This window comes from Alligator mississippiensis, chromosome 1, assembly GCF_030867095.1.
Source record: "Alligator mississippiensis isolate rAllMis1 chromosome 1, rAllMis1, whole genome shotgun sequence".
NCBI lineage: Eukaryota > Metazoa > Chordata > Crocodylia > Alligatoridae > Alligator > Alligator mississippiensis.
In genome coordinates this window covers 300,351,536-300,366,478 of record NC_081824.1, presented here as the reverse complement: position 1 = coordinate 300,366,478, position 14,943 = coordinate 300,351,536, and the positions used below count along the sequence as shown (strand labels likewise).

The window sequence follows — 14,943 nt, the reverse complement described above, 5'->3', positions numbered from 1 at the left end:
GGAAGCCTTAAAGAAGATATTAAGCCTGTGCCAAGTGGCTAGTATTTGCTTCAGATTCAGCTGATTTGGGGGACAGTGATTCAAATCACCAAATCGAATCACTGTCCTGAATTGATTCGGCAGAATCTGATTTGCAGATTTGGCTGCAGCTGAATCTCTGAATTGGCCCCATCCCCTTCCTGCTGTTCCAGCCCCGTCAATGGCTACCCTGCCCAGCCCTAGCTCCCGGCTCTTTAAAAAAAAAAAAAAAAAGCACTCACCAACTGCTACCAGATGGGGGGGGGGGCAATCCCCACTGCCCTGCACCATGTGGGGGGCTCTGCCATGAGCCCCCCAACCCCCGCCAGCTCTCCCAGCACCTCCCCCCTCCCCCCCAATGGGCTGGCCCTAGCTCCTGGCTCTTTAAAAAACAAACAAACAAAAAAAGCCCTGAACTCACTGGCTGCTGCCAGGCCGTGGGGGGGGGGGGGGTGATCCCTGCTACTCCCCACTGTCCCACGCTGCATGGAGGGCTCTGTCGCAAGCTCCCAGAAGCCCTGAGGATGCTGCAGCAGTCAGTGAGTAGGGGCTTTTTCTTTTTTTAAAGAGTCAGGAGCTGGGCCGGGCAGGACTGGGAGAGTGGGCAGGGGGCTGGGGGAGCAGGCAGGGGATGGGGCCTGGTAGGGGTCCCCCCCATAGTACCCTCCCCACCTCCTCCAGCTCCCCCTCCCCCATCCCCTACTTAGCAGCGTGGAGTCCCGGTCCAGCTCCCTGCAGCAGTGAGCAGGCACTGCCTGAATCTCCAAAGCTCTCTGATTCTTTTCCAAAGCAATTCAGAGAGCTTCAAATCGATGTGGACCTTTTAATTGGGCCAAATCTCCTCCAAATCAAGTCAGCACCTGAAGTTTCACACAGCCCTAGAAGAAATGTACAGGGATGATGATGTACAACATTTGAAGAACCCTCTATTTTTCCACAGTTTTGCTTGGTTTTTTCTTACATCTGAAATTCAGGTTGTGGGCAACCTTTTCAAAAACATGTGAATGATGTGAGACAGCAGGTATATTTGCTTGAATGTCTAACTTAGCTTAGGTGCTGGAATCACTATAGCTATGTTAACATAGAGCTCTACCCTAACATGCTTGCATGCCACCATAACCCAAGCTAGCTTGGCCATATTTCACTACACTGTATTGTGCAGTGTAGACTTACCCAACTGTCACTGGATCTTTCAATTTTGGAAATGGGGATGAAAGATTAAAATCGCATGTGGTTCTTGGGTACTCAAAGAACTCTTCGGGAATATCACAGTTTCATAATAGTGAAATGTAATTGGGAAGGAAAATGAGGTTTGCTCAAAACTTTATTTTTAGTTTTAACTTGATTAACATACATCTGCTTGAGCTCCAATACCTGACAGGTAGCTGGAATAAAAGCTGTTCTGGTAAGAATTCAGCTTCAGTGTTTCCATTAAGGCTTCAAGAGAGATTCCAAACCATATCTCTCTATATTTACTGGATAATCCCCCAGTAAACATAAAAACTGCCATTTACTGGGTCAGACCATAGGCTAATTTTGCCTGGTATCCTGTGTCACTGGCAGAGAGGGGATGCTGAAAGGGAGAGTGAACAGGGTGTGGTCAGAGTTTTTTCCACTATTCCCTTTTCTCTTGCAGCCTCCAGCATTTATGGTAGGAAGTTTTCATTCAGAGGCTGTGCCCATGACTGCCGTGCTTAATAGCCACTGATGCTCGTTTCCTCCAAGCATTTGTCCAATCCATAGGCCGCAGAACGGAGTGGGCCACCCGGGCCATGGCCTGACCAACTTTTAGCATGTTGATTTATATAACCCACAAATGTGCAATTGTCATTCTGGTTAAAACTATATCTATTTTTTTAACCGCATAGCTAGCTAAATTAACGTGCTAATAATTGGTCGGGCCATGGCCCACCCCGCTTCATGGCCTATGGTCCAGTCCCTTCTTGAATCTAACTAAATGGTCAGCTTCCACAACATCTGGCGGGCAGTGAGCTCTGCACTGTCATTGCACACTGTGTGAAAAAGTAATCAATTTTGTTAGTTTTAAATTTATGAGCTATTAGTTTCATTTTGTGTGACCCCTTTGTTCTTGTATTGACCGATTATAGTAAACAATAAATCCCTGTTGACTTTCTCTTTGCCACTTAGGAATTTTGTAAAACAGAAAAGAAATTGGGTATTCTTGATTTTTTTTTTCCTTCTTTTCTAATGTAAAATCAAATAGTATTATAAAAACTCTTGCACTTTTTTGTAAAAGGGAAAAATAATTTTACGCCTTTTACAGATTACTTTTGAACTTTCCACCTTGGCTTCCTGGGGTTATATTTAATTGCCTATTTTAAAAGCGTGAACAATTAACTCTTTGTGAAGTACTTTGAGAATTAAATTGTTTCAGTTTGAAAATGTGGTAAGATTTTTAACAAATCCTGATTCTAGGAGGAGGGCCAATTGTGTGATATTTCTGTTTTTGTTCCAGTCTGGTACTGAAAGAGAAGATTTATGAGAGGTGCAGGGTACTAAAAGCAAAGCAACCTTGAAAAGGCTGAGGAAGGTCGCATCAAGGTTTGGGTGTAGTTTCAGGTTGTTCCTTTATTTTATCTGAACGAACTGTCCCACCCTTAATTACAGTAGTGTTAAGACATTCCTGGGTGTGGTCTTGAACTCCTTGAGTGGACACAATTTTTCAGCTATGCAATGCACTTGAAGTATGTCCACTCTATTTCCTACTATACATTCTTCAAAAAGTACCTTGTAGTAGCCTGCTGCTGGCTTTTTTATTTAGTCGCCCTTGTTTTTCTATAGCTTAATGAATGTAGCTAATGAAGGTAGCTAATGTAACTCCATGTGCCAACTTGAATCTCATTTAACAATCTAGACTAGCCTTTGGCAAAACAGCACATTGCTCAGAAGAGGTATCTGGACTTAAGTTGGTTCACAAGCAGAGTAAGACAATTGAACCTTCTCGCAGTATTATCACATTATATGAGGTTATGTGTCTGCATATTTGTCTAGTTTAAATTTTTCCAAGCATATTCAGACAGCTTTTCTAGTCATAAGCCTTATTAAGCAGCTGCCTTTGGGAATTGCTTTGTCACGTCAGGTAAATTTTCAAGACGCATACCAGGTGGGCGTGTGTAGATTCCTGGGTTGTTCACAGTGGCTTCCGTCTGGTGTCTCAGGATTTGTTGCTAAGCATGATGTGCGAGAGATAGCAATCATAGCACAGGTATGTGTATAGTTTAAACCTGATAATTAAATAGCTTGTTAGCAACAGGCCCACTAATTTGGCAACAAAATGTACAGTTTCTGTGTCTCAGTTCCACTGAGGCTTGTAACATTTTGAAAGCATTCCTTGCAAACTGGGCGTGTCTACACAAGGCACTAAATGCACGGTAGACTAATTCTACTGCATATTAGCATGTCACGGTAAAAGCCATGCTAATGAGCAGTAGTATTAGTCTACTGCACATTAGTATCACTAAAAGTGCGCGCCAGCGCTACTGCACATCCATTTAGTACCCGGTAATACAGGTACTAAACTTTAATGTGCAGTAACTATAATGCATTAGTGAACATGTAGATGCACCCCCTGTGATAACATTCTGCTGCCTTTCAGAGTATAAACACCCAATAGATATTTACACACCTAGTACAAAATGTAAGAGCCTTCAGTGGGATCTGATTGCAAGTCAAGGACAATGTCAGTTAATTGCATAAGCTGGGACATCATTAGATGTGAAGGACGAATTCTGAAACTTTGGATCCTGGGAGACTATTGTGTCTAACCACCCTGTCGTGGAAACACACACAGAGTACTTTTGGGTCAGGTCAGCAGAAGCTTTTATTCAAAAGAAACTACAGCTGTAGGGGGAGTTCCAAAGTGACATGGATTTCCCAAGCACTTGGAAGGGGTCCCCCCCCAAGAGCAAAATCAGGAGGCTTATATACTTTTTAACAGTCGCTTACAACTCACGTGATCATATAGTGAAATTAGCATGAAAAGCGGCTATAATATTACTTCATTATTTCTTTGCTGTTATCAGGATGGGAATTATGGGGGAGATAGGGTTAGTTCACAAACCTCCTTCTTGCACCTGGAAATCTACTTTGTACATACTTTTTTTTTTTTTTTTTCTACCTTCAAGGCCGCGGTGAGCGAAGCATTTGCAGAAGAGTTACAAAGAACAAACACTTGCCCTTATCTGTTCTACTGTACCGAGCCAGCAATTCTACACAAAGCGGTTATGTCATCTTATAACTAAAATAATCAAAGTTTAAGGCATATATTTTTTCTGATTCCACAGCCCCCCCCTTTGAGACTATTTAGTCTCACTTTAGCCTTAAATTTCCATTCTCATGAGCCCCTCTATTTCATCATGCAGCCTTTCATGTTTTCTTTCAATCTGCTCACACTTTTGTAACACCATTATTCTAGACTCTGCTGTGGGTTTTCTTGCCTTGCTAAAGCTTCCCCTGCTGGCTTTCACGCAGCAGAGGATCAGTTGCATTAAGACATAGAACATTATCAGAACTATCAAGACAAACAATATTCCATACAGGATTTTCTTGCCAAGGGCCCCGAAATCTGGGAGCCAGGAGGTTAGCCAAGACCACATTTCTTCTAGACCCCAGTCAGTATTTTCTGAGGCCACTTGATGTAGGACCCTTAACTGATTTCGGATTTTGCGAATGTCAGTTTCGATTCGCATGTCCTGATTGACATAGACACAACAGGTGGAGTTTACTAAGGCACATACTCCTCCCTGGGATACCAATAGGTAATCTAGGGCTATGCGGTGTTGTATAGTTACTTGTGAGATCTGGGAGATCTCTTTTTGCAGAGCCTGAATTGCATCCGCAGTGGCATTTCCCATAGCTTCCATTGTGGCTGAAATGTTAATTATGGCTAGTTCCAATTCTCTTACTCCAAGCCACGGTATGAAGGTTCTCACAAATCGATGGAACCCTGTGTTTCTGGTAGCTAAGGGGTTAACCGCCCTTTTCATGTGATGGTTGAAATTTTTTACTTGTTCCAGATATATTGCACTATGCATTTCGAAACCAGGGATAACACGTCCAAGAGTGCATGCCCCCACCCAATTCCAGGGCAAGATTTTATGAGCCCTGTTTCCGCAGAGCCAGTAAAGGCCTGGGGCAGAAAGGGTACTCAAATCTCGGCAGTTGTTGTGCCCTATCCGGCACTTTCGATTGATATGCATCGTATAGGACGGTCCACGTTCAGCTGTTATTCTGCTGGACCGAGATATATTACAAGAAGTAAAATTGGAGTGAATGTAAAATTCTGATCTGTTTGCAATGAGAGCAACATGAGGTTCCTTAGAAAAGTTGTAGACCATGAATCCTGTACAATTGAGAGAGGGTACGTTACCCAACAGGATTCCACTGGTGCTACTAGGGCTATAATCTAGAGTAGTTAGGCAATGAGGGTAGTGTCCTACAGGTGTGGCTTTATTATAAGCTCCGGTGTTGTTGGATCTGTAACAGAAAGGCGCCTCTACTCTTGGGGAGATTATCCAGTTAGCAGGGGCGGCCCTCCATTCTTTAGGAGCGGACCGATGGGCAGCTAACGAGTAGTGTCTAACGAAGCCGCCGTTTATTGTTCCCCATTGCTGGAGGGATATTGGTACTCCGATCATTGGGATTCCTTGGTGTAGGTGTGCTGGGCTGTGAGAGCATATCCAGCAGTCACTTTTATTTCCAGCTTGAGCCACCGCATGGGAGATCTGCAAATACAAATTTTTCTCCCACCCCCCTTGGGTGATACTGAGATACCCAAGTGTGATATATAAGGATATCAGTGCCATTTTTAGATACAGGAGGGACAAAGAATCTTAACAACAAACATAACCAGCACCAGTAAGAAAAAGAACACTACCAGCCAAACCCAGGATGGCAGCCAAAGTCTTTCTTCGTCCTCTGGGCTCAAGTTACCTAAAGGACTGATAATGTCGGCTCTTGGTCTTGATCGAGGTGGTGATCTTCCGAATGGGAGCATTCACTTTCTTCGAGGCCGAAGATGATATCTTCGTTCTTCAACTGATGAATCCGGCTGGGCTGAGGTGTTGGGTGCAGGGGAGAGGTTACTAGCACTTGCACCCTGATGCTCCTCACTTGCCTGAGTGAGGTCCTGAGGGTCTTTGTCCTTGGCCTCAGGGAAAGATCCCAACCTTGGTTGGAATACAACTGCTTCGGGGTCCAATGGAGGTGATACCTTCTTGCAGTGTGAGGCGTGAGTCCACGTTTGGTGACCTTGGCAACGAACAGCAGAATTAGTGGTTAGAAGTACCTGGAAAGGTCCTTTCCATCTGGGTTGAAGTGCGTTTTTCCGTTGATAGACCTTTACGTAGATCCAATCCCCTGGTTCGAGGTTGTGACAGGGAACATCCGGTGGTTGAGGTAAGGCTTCTTGGACCTGTGAATGAACAGACCTGGCATACTTCATTAATGCCTTGCAATAATTTAGTACAGTTTCATCAGTTAATTGTAGGTCTGTTTGGTGAGGGGCAACAGGTGGTGTAGCTGGCATCCTCATGGGTCGTGCCATGAGTATTTCATAAGGGGTTAGGCCATGTTTTCTGTTAACAGTGTTTCTAATGTGCATAAGAGCAATGGGCAGTGCATCAGGCCATTTGAGGCCTGTTTCAGCACAAATCTTCGAAATGCGCGTTTTTAAATCAGAGTTTTTACGTTCTACAGCACCACTTGACTGTGGATGATAACTACAGTGTAGGTGTTGCTGTATATTGAGTGCTTGGCAGATGTTTTTTACTATCTGTCCTGTGAAATGGGTGCCACGGTCACTATCTATTGTGAGAGGCAATCCAAATCTAGGGATGAATTCTTTGAGCAATTTCTTTGCTACAGTGATGGAATCAGCACGTACGCATGGGTAGGCTTCCACCCATCCAGAGAACACATCAATAATAACAAGAATGTACTCATAAGAACAGCACTTAGGTAGCTGCACAAAATCAATTTGCAGATTTACAAACGGTCCCCATGGAGGGGGATGGGCTGCGGGTGTCGTTTTTACCCGTTGCCCAATGTTGTGAGCTAAGCAGATGGGACAGGAGCTACAGTACTGTTGTGCCATGGAAGGAAAATTTGGGGCAAACCAATTTCTTTGTACTGTAGCAATCATTCCTCCCTTGCTCGTATGGGCCACAGAGTGGGTTAAACGAGCAAGATGTGGCAAAAGCTCTCTAGGCGCCACCAGGCGGCCGTCCGGGGAGCGCCAGAGAGAGTCGGGGTGCAGTGAACATCCTGCACGCAGCCAGTCATTTATTTCCTTTTTTGGGGCCTGATTTTGAAGAAGGGCCAGACTTGAAAGGCTAGCCAAAGGAGACTGGTCTGCTGAAAAACAAACAAAAACAGAGTTAGGAGCCTGTGGGCCAGAAAGGGCCGCATTTCTGGCAGAACGGTCTGCCAGATCATTTCCTCGTGTGACATCATCAAACGGTTTCTCATGAGCTTTACATTTAACAATAGCAATAGCAAGAGGCAATTGAACAGCTTCTAAGAGCGCTTTTACATAACAACCATGACTGATTTGGGTCCCTGATGAAGTGAGGAACCCTCTTTGTTTCCAGATTTGTCCAAAATCATGAACAACACCAAAAGCATACTTAGAGTCAGTATAAATGGTTGTGGTTTGATTTTTTGCAAGAATGCAAGCACGTGTTAAAGCAATGAGTTCAGCAACTTGAGCAGAACGAGCTTGGGGTAAAGAATAGGCTTCCAAAACAGCATACTGAGTGCATACTGTATATCCCGCAACTAATTTGCCTGCATCATTTCTAAGACAGGAACCATCAACAAACAAAACAAGGTCAGAGTTCGGGATAGGAATGTCCTTGAGGTCAGTTCGAGGGGTTAACAATTGAGTTGTGATAGACAGGCAATCATGAGGCTCACCATCAGAGGCAATAGGCAGAAGTGACGCAGGATTCAGAATTGAACAGCGATTTAAGGTTACATTTGCAGCTGACAGTAGAAGTTTCTCATATTTAGTAAGACGGGAATTGGAAATGTGCTGAGTTTTGCCCTTGAGCAGAAGGGCCATCACAGCATGTGGAACTGCAACGGTTAAAGAGTGTCCCAAAACTAGAGAATCTGCCTTTTCAACCAACAAGGCAGCAGCTGCAACTGAACGGAGGCAAGGAGGAAGTCCCGCAGCTACGGGATCAAGGGCAGAGCTGTAATATGCAATTGGGCGATGCTTTTCACCATGCAGCTGAGTGAGTACTCCTAAAGCGATTCCTTCCCGTTCATGACAAAACAAGGTAAAGGGTTTCTTATAATTAGGAAGTCCAAGAGCAGGAGCAAGAGTGAGGGCTTGCTTAAGGACCACAAATGCTTGTTCGGCTTCAGGAGTCCAAGGGAGGGGTTCCGGGGTGGTATCATGAGTGAATGCTTGCAAGGGTTTTGCGAAAGCAGCATAACCCAGGATCCACTGTCTACAATAACCCGTTGCACCTAAGAATCCCCTCATCTGTTTTCTAGTCATAGGTTTGGGAATGTTGAGGATAGCTTCAACTCTACTAGGGGAAAGGTGTCGTTCTCCTGCTGAGATATCATGCCCTAAATAATGTACCTTAGACTTGCAGAGCTGCAATTTAGATTTTGAGGCCTTGTGGCCTTTCTGAGCTAAAGCTGTGAGGAGTGTCAAAGTATCTTGCTCACAGGCCTCTAAAGTGGGTGAGGCTAACAATAGATCATCAACGTACTGAACAAGGGTGGACCCCCCTTTGAACGTGATAGGATCCAAATCTTTTTTTAGGATCTGGGAAAACAGGGTTGGGGACTCTGTATATCCCTGAGGGAGTCTTGTCCAGGTATATTGAAATCCCTGATAAGTAAATGCAAACAGATACTGGCTATCCTTATGAACGGGGATAGAGAAAAAAGCAGAACAAAGATCCACTACTGTGAAATATGTAGCATCTGAAGGGATACAGGAAAGAATAGTGGCAGGGTTAGGGACCACGGGGAAAGCGGGTAACACAGTGGCATTTACAGCTCGAAGATCTTGCACAAAGCGATACGTATCTTTACCAGGTTTTTTGACAGGTAGGATAGGTGTGTTGCAAGGGGAGCGTATTGGGACAATAATCCCTTGCTCAAGGAGTGAGGAAACGACAGGCTTGATCCCTTCCTCAGCTTCCTTTGAGATGGGGTACTGTGGGACACGAGGAAGTGGCTTGGCAGGGTTCAGGATGATACGCACTGGTTCAGCACTCAGCATGTGCCCCACTTCATTCGCATGGGTGGACCACAGCTGTGGAGGTACTCGTGCCAACAGTTCCTCTTGCAAGAAGGAAGTGTCAGAATCAGAGTACTCCTGGGTTAGCAAAGCCACAAGCTCGGTTTCCCTATGTTCCGGTACCTCAAGGTAAACACCATCTGGGCTACAATAAATCACGCATCCCAGTTTACACAGCAAGTCCTTACCAAGAAGGTTGACAGGTGCACAGGGGCTAAGAAGAAAGGCATGATTTTCAGACAAAGGGCCAATAGAGATGGAGACAGGTTCAGAGACGGGATGTGGGATAGGTTGTCCGCCTATACCGACAGCATTTACAGTTTCAGGAGAATAAGGTAGAAAAGGAAACTCAGCAGCCTTTAGCGTGGAGCGGGACGCTCCGGTGTCGACAAGACAGGAGACAGGTTTACCAGAAATAAGGCATTCAACAAACGGACCAGATTGGTCAGTAGCAAGCAAAGGAGCAATGATGTCACTGTCCCTCAGGCTGTCCTATTCAACACTGGGAAAATTGACAGGAAGTGGAGGTGGGGGCTGGGGTCTGGGTCCTTGGCCAGGGCGGTTGGGGCATTCTGATTTCCAATGTCCTTCTTGCTTGCAATAATGACATTGGTTCCCATAGCCTGGGTTTTGTGGGCTCAAGGATCTATCTCTTCCCCTGAATCTACCCGGGCCTCCCCTTCCCCGTCCTCGTCCCCTTCCTCTACCTGGACCCTGCAACTGAGAAATCTGTAAGGCCATTAACTTAAACTCGGCACTGTCTTTAGACCGTTCCAATTTGTTATGAAAATGGTTAGCCGCAGCAAGGACTTCGGTCAAATCTTTAGTTTCCCAGCCAATAATTACTGTTTGAATTTTCTCAGCAATTTTAGGGTTAAGTCCCTGGACGAATGCTGCCACTATTGCTTGTTTAGCATTTCCGACTGGGTTATCCATTCCTGAGTATCGTTCAAATGCCTGTTTGAGGCGTTCTAAATAGTCACTGGGGTGTTCATTTTTGTTTTGTTTACAGGTATTTATTTTGGTCCAGTCTGCCTTTTTTGGGCAAATTGTGAGAACTGCCTGAACCAAAGCATTTCTCTTGTCAATAAAGTCTTGGCCAATCCCTGGGTTTTGATCTGGCCAAGTACAGGCAGCGTACAGACGTAGCATAGTCTCCTTGGGCAAAATGGATCGCATGAGCTGATTAATGTCAGCCCATGTTGGATTATAACAATTTATAACAGTCTGCAATTCTTCCTGAAATTTTTCTGGGTCTTCCCTGATTTTTGGGAACTTTTGAGTTAAATTGTAGAGATCACCTGGAGTCCAGGGTGCATGCACAGTTACTATATTTTGTCCATCGGTGCCAATGCCTGGCATTTGTCTTAGGGGGTAAACTTGTGCAGTTCGGGATCTCAGATTGATGGGAGATCTTTCCATGCCTATTCCCATTCTTCTAAATACACCTGTGGTGGGTTGTGACCCAGGAGTAAATTGCCACACTGGTGATGATTGAGTGGCAGATATGGTGGATGAGTCCGGACTATTAAGCTCCGTGGATGGATTTACTGAAGGAGCTTCAGCTAATGGGTCACTAGCCTGGGCTGCAGCCTGATGTTGAACCGGTTGTTGCTGATGTGGGAGTCCCAGGAGAGCGGGGTTCGAACAAAGGTCAAGGATATCCTCTGCTGGCTCCGGTGGTGGGGGCGCCCCGGGCAATGCTGGATACATTGGAGCGGTGGCCAGCGTGTAATTTGGGGGAGCAGCCAATTTCTCCCGAACAGATTTAACTGCTGTTTTAATTTTTCTTGAGAGTCTTTTAGGCTCCTAGTTTGAGATTCTGTCCGCCTTTTGGACATCTCATCATACCAATAAAAGAACGCGTCCCACTGGTTTTGTGGTGTTTTGGATCCACGGGACTCTAACGCCCCTCTCAAGTGCACTATTTTATCCTGATCAAATGTTCCTTCCTGTGGAAAATGTTTCACAGGATCATCCCTAGTATACCAGTTCCACTTATCCAGGTACTTGCAAGTCTCGGGAGAATAGTGTGTGTACATAAAGTACGCCGGAGTCCCCTTAGGGGGGACAGGAACCTGTTTAGACTGACTTGTTCCCATTTTCAGTCACACAGGGAGACGTAGGAGAGGCTTATTTAGGATGTCCGGGCCGCTCAGTGCCTTGCCCCGCAGTTTTTCACTGCCCAGACAAAAGGCTTCTGACCCGACACCGGCTCATAAAATGGAAATGGGGAGGGAAACACTAGAGGGATCCTTTCACTCCTGCTTTCGGCAGAAGCTACTGGGACGAGGGGTTTGGAAAAGACAAAATCACTCAGACGCCCTGTCCACTGGGTCACGAGGTTCCAGTTGGGTCCCCTTGCTTTCAAAACTGCCCTGTCAGGCAGAATTGGGGCGGCTGAACCCAACCGTAGTCTCAGTCCTGGTCAGTGGCTCATATTTCTAAATACACACACACATTCATTCAATAAGCCCTGTCCACTGGGTCACGAGGTTCCAGTTGGGCCCCCTTGCTTTCAAAACTGCCCTGTCAGGCAGAATTGGGGCGGCTGAGCCCAACCGTAGTCTCAGTCCTGGTCAGTGGCTCATATTTCTAAATACACCACACATGCACATTTATTCAGTCAGCCAGACCTCCTAACCCACACCGCCTTAGTTAATTAACTACAAGCCCGATGTGCTGTTGGATGAAGGTGCCTCAAACAGTTTCTCCCTAAAACGTACGTTACCAGACACAAAATGGGATCCTTTACCAGACAGAAAATTTTAGCCAGCAGTAAGGTTCAGACTGACCTGTTTTAACAAGGTTCAGATCCAGTTACCACGGCCAAGTTGGGAGCCTACAGGCAGTCCTCCTCCGAAACCCCAATAGAGATTTTGAATTAGGTCTCTTACCTCTCAAGTTTGGCGCCTCAGGGTTCGGGGGGGGGGTAGCCTGCGGTCCTCCTTCCTCAGCCTGTGTTCTGGATCCGAGTCACGGCACCAGGAATTGTCGTGGAAACACACACAGAGTACTTTTGGGTCAGGTCAGCAGAAGCTTTTATTCAAAAGAAACTACAGCTGTAGGGGGAGTTCCAAAGTGACATGGATTTCCCAAGCACTTGGAAGGGGTCCCCCCCCAAGAGCAAAATCAGGAGGCTTATATACTTTTTAACAGTCGCTTACAACTCACGTGATCATATAGTGAAATTAGCATGAAAAGCGGCTATAATATTACTTCATTATTTCTTTGCTGTTATCAGGATGGGAATTATGGGGGAGATAGGGTTAGTTCACAAACCTCCTTCTTGCACCTGGAAATCTACTTTGTACATACTTTTTTTTTTTTTTTTTCTACCTTCAAGGCCGCGGTGAGCGAAGCATTTGCAGAAGAGTTACAAAGAACAAACACTTGCCCTTATCTGTTCTACTGTACCGAGCCAGCAATTCTACACAAAGCGGTTATGTCATCTTATAACTAAAATAATCAAAGTTTAAGGCATATATTTTTTCTGATTCCACAACCCAAAAGTGGCGTGTATGTCTTTGGCTTACCCAGACCATTTTGGCCTACACCCTGAAAAGGTGTTTTGTTTGTTTGTTTGTTTGTTTTGCTATACTATAAGTGCAATAAAATAGTGTTTTGGTTTAAATACTAGGCTGGTTTAAATTTTGCTCAAGTTTTGGACACATTTTTATGTTCTGAGTTACATCAGTTGAAGATGGAGATGCTGGGGAACAAAATAGGAACCATCCTTTCCCTCAGACAAAGGGAAGACAAGGATACAAAAGCTTTAACTGAGTTGAAATCTCAAACTCAAATACATGTGAATTTTGCGGAAAATTCAGATTCATGATTAACACCTCAAATCAAGCTAGATCCACCCGTCTTCAGTAAAATCCAACAAGCTAAATGAGTCCTTCACAAAAAGGTTTTGCAGTCTGAGCCAGCCAGAGAATGAATTTGAACTTGTGTCATGTATCTCTCAGGATAGTGACCCAGCCACTAGGTCAGGGGTGGGCAATAATTTTGGGTGGGGGACCGCTTACTGAGTTTTGGAAAGTCCATCAAGGGCCACATGACAGGCAGCCAGGGGCAGATAAGTATTAATTTTCTAAATTTTTTTTTAGGGGCCCCATGGGCCAGATAGAATGGCCTGGTGGGCCAGATAGAATGGCCTGGCAGGCTGCATCCAGCCCGCGGGCCACATTTTGCCGACCCCTGCACTAGGCTATAGGCAGAGAATGTTTTCAAACCTTTCTGGTAGAGCATTTCCACTTCCTGACAGGAATATCTAACCTGGTGGTAAGAGTCATAGGCAGTGAGATGCCTGAGTTTCAGTTTCTGCAAATATAATAAATATTCACTACAGCAAAATGGAACTGCATCAACAGAAGAGGCTGAGGACATGCCCACACTGTCCCCAGGGTTTCTGGGATGGCTGGTGTGAACTCTTACCTCTCCTCCAAACACACCTGCTTCTGCTTGTACATGCCAAACCTAGAAATGAAGCAGTGGAGTCACTCTGGGGATGATTTCTGCCATGGATGTTGTTAAGATCTCTGTTTCCAGCATGTAGTGGGCAGTGCTTCAGGATCAGCTCTAACACCCAAAATCTTGGTTTGGCATGTGGATGGGTATAGATTCATAGATTATTAGGGGCTGGAAGGGACCTTGTAGATCATTGGGTCCAGTCCCCCTGCACTAGGCAGGAAAAGACAATTGGGGTCAAGTGACCCCAACGAGGTGACTCTCCAGTCTCCTTTTGAAGATTTCCAGGGTAGGTGACTGCACCACCACTGGAGGGCGTTTATTCCACAGTCTGGACACCCTGACTGTGAAGGAGTTTTTCCTGGAATTGAGCCTGAAACGGCCTTCCAGGAGTCTGTATCCATTGTCCCTGGTCTTCCCCAGGGGTGCCCTGGTGAACAGCTGTACACCAAGTTCTTGATGTACTCCCCTGATGTAGTGGTAAGCCATTACCAAGTCCCCTCTCAGCCTTCTCTTCTGTAGGCTGAAGAGGCCCAAATCCCTCAGCCTCTCCTCATATGGCATGTCTTGCAAGTCCTTGATCATATGGGTAGCTCTTCTCTGGACCCTCTCAAATTTTTCCATGTCCTTGTTGAAGTGCGGCACTCAGAACTGGATGCAGTACTCCAGCTGCAGTCTCACCAGTGTGAAGTACAGTGGGAGTATCACTTCCTTAGTTTTGCATGCAACAGTTAATCCATGCCAACTTGTTGTTTGCCCTGCTGGCCACAGCATTGTACTCCTGGCTCATGTTCATATGATGGTTGATCAATACCCCTAGGTCCCTTTTGGCTGTGGTGCAAGTCAAATTGTCACCACCAAGCCTGTAGGTATGTTGGGGATTGTTTGACCCCAGATGGAGCACCTTACACTTCTGAGTGTTGAACTTCATCTGGTTCCAGTCTGCCCAACTCTCCAGCCTGTCCAGGTCTACCTGTATCTGCAACCTATCTTGGCATGCCCACGTTACCCCATAACTTGGTGTCATCTGTAAACTTGGCTAGCAAGCTTTTCACCCCCACATCCAAATCATTGATAAAGATGTTGAAAAGCACCAGTCCAAGCATGGACCCCTGAGGGACACCACTGGCCACTTCTTGCTAGGATGATACAGATCCGTTCATGAGAAC

At 45.6% G+C, this 14,943-nt stretch overlaps 1 protein-coding gene across 3 annotated transcripts in view; it reads right to left on the bottom strand.

The window, feature by feature from the left end:
• Positions 1–3,841: 3,841 nt before the first annotated feature.
• Positions 3,842–14,943, bottom strand: part of LOC132247735 (syncytin-A-like) — a 55,385-nt gene continuing 44,283 nt past the window's right edge. The window contains exons 1-2 of one of the 3 annotated variants that reach the window (XM_059720769.1): positions 12,199–12,883; positions 3,842–6,467 (exon numbers count right to left, since the gene is read on the bottom strand). In XM_059720769.1, coding sequence (XP_059576752.1) covers positions 4,359–5,843 — 1,485 coding nt within the window. In that variant the 5' untranslated portion in view covers positions 5,844–6,467; positions 12,199–12,883 and the 3' untranslated portion in view covers positions 3,842–4,358. Of the gene's footprint in view, positions 6,468–12,198; positions 12,884–14,943 lie in introns of those variants that run through there. The other 2 variants (XM_059720768.1, XM_059720767.1) reach the window with 2 other exon arrangements.